Source organism: Adelges cooleyi, unplaced genomic scaffold (assembly GCF_023614345.1).
Source record: "Adelges cooleyi isolate 19-005CV unplaced genomic scaffold, UGA_ACOO_1.1 ACOO_flye_CR_arks_rails_tigmint_CR_PRNA_33, whole genome shotgun sequence".
Taxonomy (NCBI): domain Eukaryota; kingdom Metazoa; phylum Arthropoda; class Insecta; order Hemiptera; family Adelgidae; genus Adelges; species Adelges cooleyi.
The window spans coordinates 709,049-728,682 of NW_026096002.1; the positions used below are offsets into that span (position 1 = coordinate 709,049).

At 29.1% G+C, this 19,634-nt stretch overlaps 3 protein-coding genes across 6 annotated transcripts in view; 1 reads left to right on the forward strand and 2 right to left on the reverse strand.

The window, feature by feature from the left end:
* LOC126840012 (uncharacterized) overlaps positions 1-19,634 on the reverse strand; it is a 160,604-nt gene that overhangs the window by 69,043 nt on the left and 71,927 nt on the right. The window lies entirely within an intron of this gene.
* Positions 1,364-7,902, forward strand: LOC126839992 (uncharacterized). The gene is made up of 12 exons (XM_050575466.1): positions 1,364-1,446; positions 4,554-4,620; positions 4,697-4,726; positions 4,811-4,873; positions 5,198-5,260; positions 5,491-5,520; positions 5,729-5,758; positions 5,846-5,872; positions 6,021-6,071; positions 6,360-6,389; positions 6,519-6,602; positions 7,544-7,902. Exons 1-12 carry the CDS (start codon positions 1,444-1,446, stop codon positions 7,900-7,902), a joined length of 837 nt encoding a protein of 278 aa, XP_050431423.1. The 5' UTR covers positions 1,364-1,443.
* LOC126840017 (uncharacterized) lies at positions 14,217-18,937 on the reverse strand. The gene is made up of 10 exons (XM_050575505.1): positions 18,874-18,937; positions 18,770-18,799; positions 18,617-18,679; positions 18,253-18,321; positions 17,842-17,871; positions 17,597-17,626; positions 17,290-17,340; positions 16,984-17,010; positions 16,455-16,541; positions 14,217-14,613 (listed from the first exon to the last, which is right to left on the reverse strand). Exons 1-10 carry the CDS (start codon positions 18,932-18,934, stop codon positions 14,342-14,344), a joined length of 720 nt encoding a protein of 239 aa, XP_050431462.1. The 5' UTR covers positions 18,935-18,937; the 3' UTR covers positions 14,217-14,341.

Here is a 19,634-nt window from a genome sequence, read left to right on the forward strand (position 1 = left end):
AGAACGGTATGTGTATAGTTGTATCTGTGCTAGTTACTCAACCAGAGAAAAATATTCTTATGTTAAGAAGTTAAATAAATGTATACGTTCCCATTTGAGTTACAAAAGTTGATCCTCTTTGGATAATATTAAAAAAGCTAAATATTTAATAATTTTTATAATATTGTAAATAAACATATTTTTTTCAACTAATGTAACTAGAAAATAATTATAACAGTTTTCTCAGAAAAGCTATAAGTCATTACACTTTATTTCAGTGCACTGGACTAAATAAAGACCAAATACTAATATGTATTCATATGTACCTTCAACGTAATGGGCAACTTAGATACCTTTTAGAAGAACAACTCTCAGTTTTATTTGAACAGTTAATTGAACGTTGAAGGTGTTCAATTAATTTATAAAGGTAAAACTCTACTTCAAAAGTTGTCAGCATTGGAACCTTAGCGCAATATTTGAGCGCACGGCAGTGCGCCGGCCAAGTTCTAACAATGCCTGTGTATCTTTATACGAACCAATTCACCCAGTTTTTCTAACCCACATAACTTTATTTTTTCTTAAGATAAGCTTTTTAAATTTGGAACATAGATTAAAAGTCGTGTAGCTTAAGACGCTGTAAAAATATAAGCCCTTAATATTCAGCCCTTTCAAAATGGGAGGATTTCAAAATTTGCTTTTTTGTTACTGACTGACTGACTCACTCATCATCAAAATTATAAGACACTTCCAGTATAAATAGAAACGTGAAATTTGGCACAAATGTGGGTCTTACAGTGTATGTAAAGGGAAAAATCTAAAAATGGCAATTTTCTCAAAATTAATCTGAACTTTTTTCTTACTCTTTTTGTACTCACTTAAAAGTTATGTGGGTGATGGAAAGAAGAGAACTGAGAAAAAAATTAGCAAAAAAAAAGTTGTATTACAGATTATTGAGAAAATTGTATATGTTATAGTCTTATTCTAGATTTACCTTCTGTAAAATTTTCTGACCTAAATCTCTAAACCTTTGCTTGAAAAAGTGAAATGAAGAAATTATTTGTATCCCTTCTAGAGGAAAGGCTTTATGTTTTTATTTTGTTAATGTTTATCGGCAGTTTAAGTATTTGTAACCGCTGAAATAGTTTTTGTAAGACCATGATAGAATTTTCAAAAAAAAAAAAATGCTATTGCAAGCTATAATATATTTTTTCCTGTAAGTGTTTTTTTCGTAGAAAATATAATCTAAAAGCCGCTTCAAAGTAACGTATGTACACGATAAATTATTTAAAAAAATGAACCAGTTGTGTAAATATATGAACATAATATTTACACCACAAAAACCTATTCGGATTGTGATTCTTCGGTCGAAGTATAAGCCCGTCCACGAGTCGCAAGAAGAACATTTAGTTTCAAAACCAGGTCAAGTCGATTATTGTCCAAGAACCACTTACCAACTCCACAATTATGGTAAGTATTTCTATCAAACTCTAAGAACTGTAGATACGCTAAAACTAAAAAGGCATAAGCCTAACGGTCAAAAAGTTATAGTTAAAAAAAAAACAGTAAAAAGGATTTTATATTTTTCGTTTTATTTTTTTTTGGGTCTTAACAGCGTTTTACACAATCCACACTTTAGAGAGAGAATTCTACAATAGATTTTTAATTTATTCATTATTTGGCTTATTGTGAATAAAGGAAATTTTTAAAATCGTTTTCATAATACCTCATAAAAGTAGCGGCTTGGCGTATACAACCAAGACTAAAAAAAAAATGCCATGTTAAGCAAAATTATTTAGATTTTCCATTATAACTCAAAAAGTTTCAATAGTACAAAGATGAAAAAAATATTAATTTATAAAATACATATAAACTTAATTCTACTTACCATACGTGTTCATTTTTAACATTTTTCTGTAATCGCTAAATATAAAATTTCAAAATTAAAAACAAATAATTTTAAAGTTTTTTTTTTTAAAAACGACTATTGCTACACTGTAAACTAGTTTATTTTACATCAAATAAATAGTTTTTAAGCACATCAATTTACATTAAATTTAAGTTGTACACTATTTTTGACAAATTTGAAACTACTGACCCTCACGAGATTGTTATATGTACCAATAATGTGAAGATGGTTCCAAAATGATTTGTGGATCAATTTGTATAAATAATTTCTACTAAATTCCATGTGACATTCATATTTTACATTATGTATCATCAAATACGAATATCATAAGTACTATTAATTTTCCGTTCCATATAAACAGGAGGTTTTAATAATATTACTTTAAGCATAAAGTAGATATACTGTGTGATTAATAACACGACAATTAACTAGTTTTTTAGAAAACCATAATTGTTATATTTTCCATACAAATTTGGAACGCACTCGACTATTTTTATAATACAGGCCATAATTTCAAGTTGAGACATATGTGCATTTTTCGGTGTTTTTATCGATTCACACGAGTCTCAAAAAACAATGTAAAATACGCTAATTACTATTAAACGAAGACTGTTTATGCAACAAAAAATGGCTCAATAAAGTTATTTATTGGTTAAAAAAAAAAACAAATATTAGTTAAATATTTAGTGAACGTTTATACAACCCGGTGTAGTGTAGCATATTTCATAATAGTTTGGAATGCTTTATGTAGCATTATATTGGTATTAATATTAATATGCGATTACAAGTGTCATCGTGGTTATGTCGAAACCTTTGGTTTCGGGTGTCCTGGGCCCGTCGGTTGACACAAGCCAATCGCCTAGTTAGTAAGTCGGAATTCAGTAGTACATTATAGCAGAACCTCTTATAGTTACAGAAACTCTTTAAAGTTAGGTTTCATTTTAAAAGTGTAATCCGTAGTTAATAGTATAAGTTTAATCATAAAAATCTACAGTTTATTTTAGTTCAATAAACATATTGGTTATTCTTTCTTTTTCAAAAACACCTTCTTTTTGTCCGGCCTATCCATTTACACCACCGGCATAAGAGTATTATGAAATCAAATAGAAATACTGTCTTTATTAGTTTGTAACGAATGGCTTAAATGCTATGGTCCTTTTCAATAATCACGTTTTATTAGATTATAGACTTTTATGTAATTTCACAGGTGAACAAAATTGAAAAATGTATACTTACTGTATAAAAAAAAATCATTAGTGAAACCCTTTTAATTTTGATCATTTCAATCGTTGGGATTATAATTCTGCATTATCAACAAATGTTTTTAGACAACCTCAACTTATTTGTAGACATACCATTATAATAAACTGTTAGTGTTCCAATATATACTTAATATACAGGGTGTCATGTAAAATTCTACCGAGCTTCAAATGAGACATTTAGGATGCTGTAAGGGTACATTAAATGGTATTCATTTTTTTTTATTTTAAAATTGTTTAAAATAGAACTCGTATCTCATTAAAAAATGGTCTTACGAATAAAATAATTTCAGATTTGAAATCAGTAAACAAAATCTTGTTGAATTGATATTTAACATGAAATTTTGGTATCTGGCCACACATGCGTCCTCCGAGTGGCCGGCATAAGACCAAAACCAACTTATGAAATGTGACACGTCATTTTGGGTTAGATTTTTATTCTTAATTCAGTGGTGTTCTTAGTATTATTTTATATTAAATTATGTGTCGCATGCCATATGTTGGTTTTAGTCACATTCCGGCCACTCAGTGGCCACTCGGTGGCCACCTTGTGGACGTATGTGTGGCCAGATACCAAAAAATCATGTTCATGTCAATTCAACAAGATTTTTTCTCTTGATTTGAAATCTGAAATTATTTTTTTCATAAGACCATTTTTCAATAAGATTCGAGTTCTATTTTAAATAATTTTTAAATAAAAAAAAAAGAATACCATTTTTTGTACCCATAGAGAATCCTAAATGTCTCATTTGAAGCTCGGTAGAATTTTACATGACACCCTGTATATTATAAAGAGAATAAATATCACCGAGTGTTATCATAAATCTTCATTTACAGTTGCTGGTAAAATTAAAATACTGAGAATAGTGAACAACAAAACTATAAATCATCACTTATAATCACATAATTTTCATTTCTAACAGGCGTATAAAAAAACAGAGTTTAGTAGAGTGTACAAATGAAACCAACGGGAAATTATTTTTAATACGGATACCTATGACATTCCCGTTAAAACGTTATCTTCTTTCCACTATAAACTCATGAGAAGTTTCGCTTTAAATCCATTATGGGATGCCTAAGAAGCATAATGCGTAGTCAAGTTTAGACGCTTGAAAATTAAGTGTAACAGTTAACAGAGACTTATTTTTGTCCATCTTCATTATGGTGAAATAACTGTAACTTTGGCCAAATAAAGTACCATTCAAGTTTTCTAACTTTTTCCTACATTGCTACACAAAAAAAAACAGTTTAACGGTCTAGGAAATAATTTGGAACTAGTAAATAAATGTATACATATTATATATATTTATCATATTAAAACTGCCTGGCAAAACTATTACCTACTCATCTCTGCACCGGAGGCAACCATGACTAATATAAAATGTTTTTGTGTTTGTTATTGTTCGCAGATAAAAATGAAATACCTTTGGTTTTTAATATCTTTTTTCTTCGTGAATATTATGGCAAATGATCTATGTAATTATTTTATTTTCACAGTTGCCTACTTAAGGCAGTTAAAAAAAAAAAAAATAATACATTATTTTTTTTACAGCGGATTATAAAGAGTGTGTTTGGAATATAAGTCAGTAACATTTTTATTTTATAAACAAATGTTTTTTAAGCTTTCAAAATCCACTGTTTTTGTATATATTTTTTTATATCACAGCTGATTTCATCAGGCAAGCATATGAGAAGAGAAATGTAACTGTAGGAGGTATATCTAGAGCAAGTAAGATATTATATTTAAAATAATATTCTAATATATATATATATGTATATATATATATATAGAGAGAGAGAGAGAGACTTTTTGTTGTATGTATCTAATTGTCGAGTTATTTGTAAATTAAAAGGTATAGTTTCTAGCAATATTTAAGAAAAGTGCACCAGGTATGTACAACAGTGTAGAACTTACTTAATGTAGTAATTTCTTATAATCTAATCGAGAAAGTAGCCTCAAGTTAAATGGCTACTGCATGGTTTAATATTATTCTAAACATTTGTATGGTACCTATTTTTATTTAATTTTAATATCTTCATTTGTTTATTCTAGATGGATTAGAGCATATAATTGAAATAATGGTTGATGATGTCAATAGTATTTACAAGGATTTCCGTAATCATAATTATAATAAAAATAAAAAAAATAAAAGTAGAAAATATTATTGAAAAAAAATATATAAAAACTGCATCAATTCAGTTGATAATTTCATATGAATTACCTAGTCTATTTAATATAGTTATTTTCTACTTTGACCTTCGTCTACTAGTTTATAATTATATAATACAATAATTTTTATAGCAAATCAAATCCAATATTATTAATTTATGTAATGTCAATTTCAGGCAAAATTAATTGTTTAATCGCTGTACCGGGTAATAGTTTTTGATGAATTTTATGAAAATATTTCCAATATTTTATTCCTGTTAAATTTTTCAAAGAGACTCCCATCGAATATATAGAGGAATATACTTCTTCCACGATACTAATACAATTGCTTTTTTTACCTTGGCTTCGTGTTCCTGTTTATAATAGAATAGACAATTTAATGAAATAACATTAATTTATGTAATGTAATTTCAGAACGACCGAACATGATCTTTAAAGTACCAGGTAATAATTTTCGTTGCACATTATGGATGGGTTTCCACACAGTTGTTTGATACTCTTTATGCACGCAATATTTTTGTTTATTTTCAGGACCCTACTATTCTAACATATTGAAAAGTAAAACACATTTATATTTTTCATATTTATTATTTATAAATACTTTGAGAATAATCGTATATACCTACAAATACCAATATGACATATCAGTTTCAATCATTAAAAAATATGTTGGTACATTAAAAATATATATTTTTTTTAAATTTAGAAGCTAAGCATTTCCACGATGTAATGCTAAAACAAATGTCATCTAAATTAGGTAATTATAAAACAAAATAAAAAAGGGTACTCTTATTTGTACTTTTGAAGAATAACTCGATTTTTAACTTAAAATCATAAAGCTATATATGTTTCATGTTGGACATTTTAATTTAAACCGTTTATTTAATCATCGCTATTAGAAATGAATTCACATTTACACAATACTATCTTGAATTAATTCATTGGTCTAATTAATCTCAGTTATAGAGTGACTCATATTTATAAAATTGATTAACCGAATTTTATTTATTTCATAATGATTTGAAATTCGATGAATTTGTTACAGGAATTAAATTGTATGAAGTAAGATACCAAAGTAATTACGAATTTTTTGATAGTCGTATATAGCCTTAAAAGCTTGTTTAAGAGTTGATAAAGTACTATTATTTTTATTATTTCTTCGCAAAACGGTAATTTAACATTTTTCTTATAAACATTTTCGTAGTTTGGGGAACATTGAAAACCCTTGGAGACGATAGAAGAGATTATGTTATTCCAGCTTTAAACAATATAATCACGCGTATATTAGGTAAATATCTTTATTGAGTCGTATGGTTTTAAAACTTGTAATATATTTATATACATTTTTTAAAGGAATATTTACATTTTTAACATTTAACCAATTTTTTTATAACTTCTAACACATACATTCATGTAATATAAATATTATGGTTGTACAGTACGGGCACCATGCTTGTAATGTTATTTTTTTTTATAACTTTGTATTAACAAAAAATAAAATAGTTGTGTCCAGTACTATAAAAAAAAAGTAGTAACTAGAAAGCTAATTTAAGCAAATTTTTATTTTTTTTAAAATTTTATTAGATATAAACAATCTTTACATAAATTTGTACAATAAGCTTATATGATAAGAGACATAAAATTGACATACACGCTTGTTAATAAGTCACTTATTAGCAACACTTATAATTTGATGACTTAACTATTTTCTCAGTATTTTTTTAAATTTATTTCTTAATATTTTATTTTAATGTGTTTAAAATATCACGACACCACTTTCTTTTTAGTCTGCGGTGAGGATTGCCTGAGAGCGTACAGATGGATAGATCTTTTATTAGAGGATTGGGATGATTTAGTAGTCGGTTATGAAAGCGTGAATAATAAAAATGTGCTAATAACAATAGTTTGTATAGCAAAATCATTATGAAGGGTTAGATTTGGGATATATGACGGGGCATTGGAGATTCATCGAAGTGCTAAATTTTGGAACGTTTGGATTTTATTTAAATTTTATTTTTTTGCTGCATCCCAGAGTCGTAGTCCATAAGTCCAAATAGGTTTAAGAAGAGTTTTATAGATAAAAAGTTTGGTTTTTAACTGGTTAAGTTATTTTTAATTAGAGAAGGTCTAAGCATACCCATTCGAGCATTGAGAGTCAATCTTTTAGTTCGAATATAATAACTCCAGGTCAGTCGATTATCTAAGTTGACTCCCAATTCATATTTTTAGGTGAACCTGTGCAGAATGATGTTGCTTTTACATTACGGCTGTGTCGTTTCATGGGATTATATTTGAGTACACATCTTCCAAATGCATACATAAAAAAAATTCAGATTGAACCGATTTTTGGTACTTGTATCCTACGGGATATAAATAAAACCAACAGGAGATACGGGAAAATTGGTGACGTATGGTCAGAATTAAGCTTAGAGGATGTGAACGTTCCAGTACAGTCAATTGAGCAACAGTTAAGACTTGGATTTCCACAAGTTAAGCACTCATCAGTTGAAAGTGTAAATTCCTTAGAAAAATTAAATGATTATTACGCCCTGACAGCAACAAAGCCATGGCCTTGGCACCGTTTGTAAACTTATTTTTAATTTTTGTGCAATATTAAAAACCGTATTTGATTAAATAAAACCCCGTTTCATAAATGTATTTTATTTTGTTTCCTAAAAATATGTTGGCAGATGCATTAGTCGATAGCGACTCTAAGGTCCACCACACGAGTAACAAATATTAATTAAAATTAAAATTTAAAAACAACGATAACAATAAAGTTGAAAAAAGACAGTACAGTCGGGACACAGGTCTACAGAAATTATTATAACTGAAGGTGATAAAATCACTTTTAAATAAACGCTTCGACGTTTATCTGTGTATAGTAAATACAAACCAGTACGGTTCAAACCAAGCACAGTAAGAAAGTATAATCAGTACAGTCTAGTGTACACAGATAAAACTACAAATATCATATAAAAGCATTGTACTTAATGAGAATTATGTACTATTACATAAAAAATAGTTTTTAGTATTAGGGTGTATACGATTAGGGTTGATCGTCAATCGTTAACATAATGCACTGTAACGATCGTATTTCACCTGACCGTTACTTCGCGTCCCAAACCTACTGACACAGCAGCCCCGACTATAGATAGGGGAACGGTCGCACACACAGGACAATGCACGTCGCATATCATCTAATTAACCAGTTGACTTTACCATCACGGACCGCCAATATCCTCGACCTTGCGCTCTATATTTTTGCCGTTTTACTACAAGCCGCCCATCCGACTATCTTTTGTGTGCGTCCGTTTCAACTCCGCTTTGACCAACCATTTCATCGTCCAACCCAGGTCAGAGTGTATATATATATATATATATATATTGTATAATTTTGTATTTTATTTAGAAACCCTAATTTAGAATAAAACATCTTGTAGCCTGCAGCTGAGAGTTAGATTATTTAACAGTGTGACCGCCCGTTCTAGCTCCTTGGGCGATATATTAAGTTAATAAGGGAGACTTTAAGGCCAATTAGACGTAGACAGCGGCCTAGCCAACCGTTTTCCCGTGGGGATCCGTCTATTTTAGCCTTATCGACGGCCCCTTTGCCTAGTCTAGCCAGCTAGACAAGTAGGTCCGTTACAACTTGGTGGAGGCGCCGATTGCCGTTAGTTTTATTTTTTACCTTGGGGGAGAACCCATTTTGCAAGGGAATAAACTACGGCCACGACCCCATATAACTGCACTGATTAAATTATTCGCTCTCAGTTTGTGTTAAGGTGTTTTATTTTACGGTACAAATTGCTCTGGAATTTTAAAGTAGATTTTATTTCACTTAAAATACGTTATTTTTTTATTCAATTAAAAATGAATTATGAATATCACTCCACAATGCTTTTCCGGTCGATTGAACGAAGATATTAATGATTACCTAGAAACTTACGATAGGATATCGGCTGCGAACGACTGGAGTGAGGCGCAAAGGCTAATAATGTTTCCGCTATATTTAAGAGAACAAGCGAAAAAGTTGTATAAAAGAATAGAATCTAAAAGCGCAGATTTAAAATGGGCAGATTTGAAAAAGGTATTTTTAGAGTATTATAATTCAGAGGAGCCATAGTATACATTTGAGAGAAAATTTGAACAAGAGAGAAAAACAGGAGGAAGAAAGTTTACAGGAGTATATTTTGAATGTAGTTACCGAATGCAGTCGAGTGAACGATACAATGAGTGAAGAGGAGATTACGAAATTAGTATTGAAAGGATTATCAGAGGATGTTTATTAGAAAATATATACATTAGATAATTCGTCAGTAGAGAAAATAACGAAAAATGTTAAGGCGTATGAAGTTGCTAAGGCGATTCGTAAGAACCCTGCAAAGGAGATCGAGTTTTTGAAAAGAGAGATTGAGGTACTTAAAGTTAGCAAAGATAACGATATTAGTGATAAAGTAAGACGTTTAAGAGAAGAGCTTGAGGAACTTAAAGCTAACATGAATAATAGACCGTTTAAAAGTAATGGTAATTTTAGAAGACATTTTAATAATTTTAGAAATAATGGCAGTAGATTTAATGTTAACGGTGGAGGTAGACATTTTAACAAGCTAGACAAGTAGGTCCGTTACAGTACTATTGCATTTCATACAACGAAATTTTAGAGTAAAAATTAAAACCTAATTCAAATTATCAATGTTTATTTTATTTTAGACGCCTAAAATAATAAAACTAGGTCAATGTAAAAGATGTTGTTTTTGTTTTGGATGTATTTCTTATTTAGTGCATCGGTGTATGACTGACTGGTAACTGTTTCAACAAGCATACAAAACATCACACCAAAGTATTATGTTTCCTTCATATTTAAGCAAATAACACAACGTAAAACGTGTTTTCAATACGTTTCCGCGTTAGAAAGCAAGAAATTATACATTAATTATTTAGAAAGGCAAAAACTATGACAAAACCATATAATATTTTCAAAAGATTTTAAATTAACATGAAAATAGAATAGTGGCGCCATGCCCTCGGCATGCCACACATGTCGAGACCCGCGCCGTTTTCTCACGTGACCTGACGTCGTACTTGTGAGACACCCGATGGATGGACTATTTCCCTGGTTAGATAAGTTTCCAAAGTTCATCCTTACTCTAAAGGTTAGTCTTAATCAATTTTTTTACTTGTCACGTGCATGAGACATTATCCCGTGCCACGCCAAAATTTGCTCCCCGAAGACGGTCAGAACAGGTCTACATAATATCGCATCACAAGGGGTAAAATTTGAAAAAGTTTACTTCTTCACAGCTAACATTTGAAAAAACATTAAAACCATACGAGTTTTAAAGTTAGAAATTTTACTGGCTATAATTTCGTGAATAAGAGTTGGATCGAGTTGAAATTTATAAGGAACATTTATTTGGTATGCTTCCACACGTCAATAGTCTTAAATATTAATTATACCCATTTTCCTTCCTCCTCCCCTAGGAGGACCCCCTTGGGTGCATGTTTTTTGTTTCTTAGCCATAATTTAAAGACTTTATTTTATCAACTCCATAGTTACTTCATTTCTTATCCATGGTTTCCTCGAAATCAGTTTTAGATATCTAATAAACCCCTCGGCAGCTTTCCGCGGTCGTCCATTTTTCCCGTTATTCTATCTGAATCACACGCGTAACTTATTCTTGTTTTTTTTCGTTTTGAGTTTATTGAGATCCCATATCTTGTGTTTGGATTGGTTCTTAGACTTCTTGAGTGTGACCCGACATTTCATCATGTCTAGTTTATGATCACCGTCTATCTCTGCTACGAGAACTGTATTTCACTTGATTTTTTAGCAGGATTTGACCAGTATATAGTCTAGTTGATAGCGTGCAATGTCTCCTGTGGCTCAGCACAATGAAAAAAATGTTTTTCTAGTATCGTTAATTAATTAAAATTGAGTTTATAATCTAGATATTTGAGTTTTTTGTGTTGCCCGAAATTTGAGAATTTTTCTAATATTTTTTAGATGTTCAACAAATTGAAAACTGAGATAATTTTACATAAAATGTGAAAATAAAAATCAGGTTCTTCGTAAAAATACTCAGAAACCCTCACAAAAGATGATATTTCATAGAAAAGTCGAAAAACGACCTTAGTTATCAAAATAGTTTAAATAATTATACGTAAAAATAAGATAATTTTTCGTTTTTTCGACCAACTATAATAGAAAAAACTTTTTATTGAACCATTAACGCGTGTAAAATTTATAGGACCTAAGACAATGAAAAAAAAATCTTGTCTTATTAAAAATCCTATACAATTTGTCTTATAACTTATTAAGCTATTTAGGTTTATTTACAAATAACTATTTAGTATTGTTCATACAATTATGTATTATTATTTTTTTTTTATGTCTGGACCCACGATACCCACTAAACCAAAGAATCGATTTCTTCGCGTAGAAACTCTATAATATACTCTATCTCACATAAGAAAGGTAGTGCACAGTGACCAAATTCCATTACTCTAGCACCTCGGGGTGACGCGTTTTGGCTTTCTTGTATGAGATGGAGATTAGAACAAAAATTGTACCTAATAGGTACTTCATTAGGCCAACATTTTTAAAAATTTACCCCTTCCACTTCAAAACTGAAAAAAACAATATATACACATTTTTCAATTTAAAATTACGTTACTTTACAAGATAATAGTTGCTATTACACTTTGATGGTAGTCAATTTCTAGGTTGATATGTTTACGTGTTAATTAACAGTCAACAGTTATTTAAAGGCATTTTCATGATATTCTTAAATACAATATACCTTTAGGTGTTGTTTAACGGTAAAAACCCATTAAAAATATGGAATAGGGTCGTAAAAAAGCTCCGTGGAGTTTATTAATGCCGCGTTAATGATTGGAATGAGTAGTTTTATTTTTATTTTTGATAAAAAAACCTTTTAATGAAAGAATACTTATTATTTTGTATTATTATACATGCACACATGTATACTGGAACCAGGAAAGTATAATATCCGCTAATAAGCAATGTCTAATTAACAGTCAATTAGAGTATCAGACAGATATTTTAAAAAGGCAACGTGTACAAATGACTATGTGACGCATAGTCGTTTTCTGTACAATTATCACACATATGTAAATTTTGGTATAATTTGTTTTGTAAACAATCAAATTTTACAGCGCCGTAGAAATAAAAATATACCTATTAACACCAATTAACACGTCTCTGCATATAAGTCCTAAAAAAGTATATCTGTCAAGTGCTATCACAAACACAAAAAACAAATTCAAGAGAAATTATGTTAAAATTTGAAAATAATTTAAAAGCTGTATTTAAAAAAAAACTGTTCATAACAGATATATTTTGACTAAACCACAATATAATACAAATTATAAATACATAATAAAAGTTTTTTTGAAATTTTCAAAAAAACAGCTTCTTGCTTCAAAGTAATACACCGAATTGTCTTTATCGTTTTACTCCTAAATTAAAATCAAAATCCAATTTTACCATGACAACGTTTGTTTTTTTATACCACTACTTGCAGCCCTTTTGAATATCACTTACATAAAAATGTATTTTTATTTTTAGAACTTTAACATTTTTAAAAAGAAATCTTAATTGGGCTTAACCCTTTTCTAAACTAAGATAAAACATTATTGGTTTAAGTGTCCAAATCTATAAAAAAATAAGATTGTCCATTGATTGACCAGTTCTCTCTTTTTTTAATTGGATATTTATGATACATCTAATGAATATTAAAATATATAATAATACAAGCTGTCACCGACCCAGCGTTGCCCGTGTATTAGAATAGACACACAATCAGCTGATCGGATTACTGTATCCATGTGGTATAGAAAACCATAGAGATGTATTGATAACTTTTGATACTATTGATAATCATAATTAATCATTTTAATAAATTTAAAATTTAAAACATATTCTTTCGGATCAAATTATGAATCTAAACCTTACTCAAATCGACTTAATCGCGAACACAAATTTCATAAATATCTGTCCAGCCGTTTAGGGGGAGTTTGCATACCTACACACGGACAGAAAAAATGTATATATGAAGAAATATAAATATATTTTTTGTATATAGAACAATTTTAACGAGTAGAACGTTTTTTTTTTTACAACTTGTACAGAATTCTTTAAGCTGAGTCCTAAACCCGGGTTTCCGATTGATAATGTGTTAGATTTTATTTTATACATTGAACTTTCGTTGTATGAAATGCGCTAGTTTATTTATTACCTTAATTCATATGGATATGGAACAACATATGAGTTGCAATAATAGAACATATAACAAATCGTAATAACATTCTATGCACCCAGATTTTTTGTAAAAAACACTTAAATTAATATAAAATTTAGCAAACAATAAAGCGTCGTAAATGAAATTGAAATCGATATTTTTTTCGATTTAAAATATTATGTATGATTAATTTTCGTATCCGGAATTATTATTGTTAAGGTCATATTTAAGCAAATCCAATACCCTTGTGGTAAACCAGCCAGGATACTTTTTTCCACAACTAGCTATATATATATATATATATATATATATATATATATAATATGCATACAATATTTAATTTGTTCACTCAACAGTAAAACTCCATTTAGGTTATGTTACCTCTAACATAATAACCGTTAATATGAATTATTTGTTGGAAATATAAGCGATGGACATATCAGCCAAATTTTCAAAGACATTTAATAAAGGTAGAAATATAAGGCAAGGATTTAGAAGCAGAAATAAATAGTTGGAAGAGATTAGATAAAAAAACATAACTTAACATGACATAAAACAGAAATAAACTTATAATATTATGTACTTACAAAAAAATGTATTATGTGGAATAAGTTTTTGACAAAATCAGCCGACTGTTCTTTTTCCGTCAGCTTATTTTATGAAAATGTTTTACAATTTCTGATTTTATAACGTATATAAAGACAATAATAAGATAAATTACAATATATTATTTAATGAACAGAATACAGATGCCAGTGTTTAACTAACGTAAATCACCCCAACCCATCTCAAAACTAGGTCGAAGAGTGGATGGTTCTTGACGTTCAAGTCGTAACAGTCTCTCAAGTGATCCCGCATCATCGGTCCTGTACATCTTTATGGCTTCATTTTTATCCGTTAAGATACAAGTACGGGTAGTTGTGTTAGTTTGAATTTCTTTTATGTATGATTGTGAATCTTGTGAGCTCAAGTATAATCCTAGCAAACGACACTTCGGTAATAAAGAGTCATTATTCTCTACTTCTTGCACAAATCCTGATCAAAAATTAAAACATTTTTTTTTTAATTTACTAATATTCGCTTACCAGTTACTTTTCTTTGTGGTGCAAGACAAAACTATTTTATTTGTTAATACGAAGTGATAAAAAAATAATACATTAAGTTTTATAATATAATATAGAGTAGCGGTTCTTTACCCACGGTCGGAAACCGTGACACTTCATACATGTCTGGTCAATTGTTCACATATCTTATCAGTAGACAACACTTTCGACAAATTTTTTTCCAACCTAACCTTCCCATATTATATTATTTTATCATGCCCAAAAAAAGTGCGTATATAATACATGTATGCATATTTCATAAATCTATAGTATTTTGAACTGATTAAATTATTATCTTGTATTTTTACCATTATGTCTTTATATTGAAGACACAGTTGGCTTTTAGTACCTAAAAGTTTAGGAAAAAAAAATTCTCTAAATATTTATATTTTCCGAGAAATGAGTGTCTTACGTTAGTCGGATCACTCTGTATATATTTATATATAAATTATAGAGCCGCAAGGGCACTCTCCTAGAGTGACGGGTTTAATGACCCCGCGTACCCTAATGGCGTTGGGCCTCCTATTATTGGAGTTTTAGGGCGGGGCTAATCACCCAACCCTTTTAAATAAAATTCTTTGATTTTAGAAAAACAAACATTGCCTCGGAACGTGGAGCTTACGGATTTATGTATTGGAACCTGTAACATGCGATCAATGTATAAGACTGGAACTTTGACGACAATCATATCATGTGAAACAAATTGATTGTGTTTGCAGCAGCAAAGAACATGGTCGTAAGCAGTACAATGTTTCCACACAAAAACATTCACAAACAGACTTGGATATCACCTTGTGAGAGGATAAGAAACCAAATAAATCACATAATCGTTGACTGGCGATCTCTGACCACTTCCTGGTAAAGGCAAAGAGCAAACTAAAGATTTAAATGAAATGGCAGAAAAAAGAGAGTTAAAAACAAAATCAACAAAGAGCTACTGAAGGAAAACCAAGCCAAGGAATATCAGGAAAAATTAAAAACTATCTTTCCAATTTGGAATATGAAACAATTATAGACAAGTTATGGGGAACAGTAGAAACAGCGGCAAAAAAACCGTAGAAGAAGTATTGGGTCATGATTCTCAGAGAAGGAAAAAAAACATGGTTTAATGATCAGTGTAAAAACTCCACGAAAGACAGGAATAAAGCCCAATTATAAGTTTTACAGGACCCATGAGAAGAAAATTAACGACTACTAGACATGAAACAGCAAGAGGTAAAAATAACAATAAGGATGAACAAATGAGCATGGAAAAAAGAAAGAATACAACTCATATAAAATAGTAGAAAGAATAATGTGCGAATATTTTTTGAAAAAGCATGGAGTTAAATAGAGATTTAAACGTAAATCATCAATGATTGGAGGAGAAAATGGAACGTTATTGACCAAAAACGGAAAGATAGCAGATGAGTTAAAAAAACGTATTAAACCAATATAATGAAAGGACAATTATAGAAGAATGTGACTCAGTAGAGCAAAACAAAGAACCATCAAGAACAAAGGTAGAAGTTGGTTTGGAAATGCTCAAAAACGGAAAGGCGGCCGGAGAAGATGAAATAGTTTCTTAATGCCTCAAAAAAGGAGTACAACAATTAACTAATCATACACAATTTGATTATTAAAGTATCGGAACATGATTAAATACCATGCCGTGGCTTATATCTGTTTTATGTCCAGTTTTTAAAAAGGTAGACCATATGGATTGTATATATATATATATATAAATATTTGATAGTATTCAAAAACCATACAACTTAATATAATAATATTTACCTAGTAAACGACGTCGAATTATACTTTTTAAAGCTTCAAAAACGAGTTTTCTTCTCCTATCTACAATGGCCCTCAGTTCACCGGTACCTAAGAAAATGATTTTTAAATGACCCGTGTTCCCAAGAAATCATAAAAATAATAATATATTAGTCGCTATTTATACATAATTGTTGCATTGCATTTCAAAGAATTGTGATAAAACTAACTTTTTGTACAACCACTTATTAGCGTTGATACACAACAAATGTATTCTTTGTAAACTTGAAATCCCAAAGATTATAATTCACATAAATATAGTAGCCAACTTTAAGTTGATGAGGTGCAATAATATTCGTTTTTCTACTTAATTTACAATCAAAACATCACCTTAAATTTTTACTAAGTCTCATTCTCCCTCCTTCTCTCCTCGACAAAAAGTCGAATTTTTTAAAATTGTTATGTGATATACAAAATAAATAAATCAAATCACATATGAAGCAATTATCAACTCTAAATAGAGGCTGTTTACTATCAAAAAAATCGTAATTACGTCTTGAATATCTTGACATCCTTAAGCCTGTAACAAATACATTAAAATATTATTAAGCATTTAATAAATCCCAGTTGACATATTTTATACATATCATTCACTCTATAACTGAGACTAAGTAGACCAATATTTATAAATGCAAAATATTATTTTATATTCTATAATGATAAAAATAAATGTTTTTAATTCTAATTCAAATGTTTTTTAATAGCTTAAATATTAAACATAATATATAGCAATATGACTTTAAGTTATAAATCGTAACTACAAAAATATGTAACTATTTTTTTTAAATTTTATATTTACGTGTTATAGTTTCCATGTCGCGTAGCATTATTTCGAGGAAATGATTGGCTTCTAAAACAAAAGAAACTTTAATATATATTCGTATTTGTTTTATTGAAACCGATTGGTACATATGACTATTCTCAAAGTGTTTATAATTAATAAATATTGAATAAGTAAAATAAATATGAAATATAAAGTGGGGATTTTACTTAGCAATTTTGGTAGAGTTCGTTCTTTTAAAATTTAAACAAAAATCTTGTGTGCATTAAGAATAAAAAACAGTTGTGCGGTAACGCTTCCATAAAGTGCAATAAAAAATTATTACCCCCTATTTCATGGATAAGATCCCTTTTGTCTGAAATTAACAACACATAAATCAGTTATATTACATTTAATTTGCTATTCTTTTACAAACAGTAAGACGAATTGCAAGGTAGAAAAATCATGTGTATTAATTATTCGGAAAAAATATACTCCAATATATATTCATTACGATAAAAGTTTCTTTCAAATATTCAATAGGAATGAAATATTAGAAATTTTTTTATAAAATTTAACAAAAATTGTTACCCGGCACAGTGATCAAAAAATTAATTTTGCCTGAAATTAACATTATATAAATTAATGATATTGAATTGGATTTGCTATAGTAAATTATTACATTGTATAATTATAAATTAAAAGACGAGGTCAAAATAGAAACAATATAATTTTAGACTAGGGAGTCCTTATAAAATGTAATGACTGAATTGATGCAGTTTTTGGGATAAGAATAAAATATATTTATCTGACGAGGTTGCTAGATCTAACATCAGTATTTTTTCATAAAGCCTTTATTTAGATTTCGGTGAAAAATATAATAATTATGACACTTATCAATTGCATAAAGATAAACTTGACATGCATTTTTTTATATTATTTTCAAATATTTTTTTCTACTCTTGTCTTTATTTTTTTTATTAATAATATACTTATGATTACGGAAATCTTGGTAGTTAAGATCATCATTGATATCATCAACCATTGCCTCAATTAGATACTCCAATGCATCTAGAATAAACAAATAAAGATTTTTGCTATACTAAAATATTAAAATTAAAATAAACTAAGTACCATAAAAATGTTTAGAATAATTTTAAACCCGACTATTTCTCCGTCGATTAGATTATTAGAAATCGCTAATTTATATATTATATTGCTATGTACACTGTTCTACATATCCGGTCCACTTTTCTTAACTATTTGTAAAAACTATAATTTTAAAGTTACTGATAACTTGACTATTAGGTACATATAACAAATCGTCTATATATATTAGTACATTATTTTTAATATAATATCTTACTTGTTTCAGTTCCATCTACTAAAGTTAAATCATTTTTTTCAGAAGCAACCTTCATGAAGCTAGCTATGTTACATAATTTTAAAAATATGTATAAAAACAGTGGATTTTAAAAACTTAAAAAACATTTATTTATAAAATGAAATTGTTACTGACTTGTAACGTAAACAAAATCCAAATACATATCTGTAAAAAAGTGAAATATTTAATTTATTTCAAATTTTAACTACTTTAAGTAATTGTGAAAATCAAAAAATTACTCCAATTAGATGCCACAATATCCATGAAGAAAAAAAATATCAATACACAGAAGACGTTCATTTTTTTCTACGAAAAACAAATAACAAATAAAATACATTTTGTATTAAATACTGTTGTCTCTGGCTTAGAGGTGTGAAGGTTATGGTTTTACGAGACAGTTTTAGGATGATAAATAAATTAACAAATAAATAAATAAATATATATACTAGCTGCCCGTGTACCCTGCTTCGTACGGGTTAAGAAATACAATTGAAACATAGTACTCACAAGTTATACAAGTTATACAAATTATTAGTTATTATTATGATTATATTTTATTATCAAACTCCAACTCCATCACAATCTCTATTATTATCCCCATCCCTATGGAAAAAATGGTCAACGTATTAATGCCCGACTGGTTTGCTGTCACTATCAAATTTACGGTTTCGTTTTCATCAACAATAGTGTTGTTCTCGAGATTCATGTACAGGACTCTGTGCTGTCCTGATTCTTTGGGCTATGTTTTGAAATGTTACAGTCAAGGTGGTAATCTATGGAAGACTAAAATGGTAACTATAAAATATGATATGTAAAACCATCGCTTTTTTACCAGAAACTATGAATAAATATTATCAGCTGTCAACCGTCCATTTGTCAGCTGATTAGCTGTCAGCTGTGATATTTGTCTAACTAGCGCCATCTATTGGAATAAACTTTCACTAAAATCTTAATCACTCAAGTTGGACCAAATTACACACAGTAAAAAATTCATATATAT

Coding starts and splice junctions, on each gene's coding strand:
- LOC126839992 (XM_050575466.1), top strand. Junction 4,621..4,696: donor TATTATGGCAAATGATCTAT/GTAATTATTTTA, acceptor TTTTTTTTACAG/CGGATTATAAAGAGTGTGTT. Junction 5,521..5,728: donor TTGTTTAATCGCTGTACCGG/GTAATAGTTTTT, acceptor ATGTAATTTCAG/AACGACCGAACATGATCTTT.
- LOC126840017 (XM_050575505.1), bottom strand. CDS start 18,934: ATGAACGTCTTCTGTGTATTGATATTTTTTTTCTTCATGGATATTGTG. Junction 18,322..18,616: donor AGTAGATGGAACTGAAACAA/GTAAGATATTAT, acceptor TGTTTATTCTAG/ATGCATTGGAGTATCTAATT. Junction 16,542..16,983: donor GATGTCAAGATATTCAAGAC/GTAATTACGATT, acceptor TCATTTTCTTAG/GTACCGGTGAACTGAGGGCC.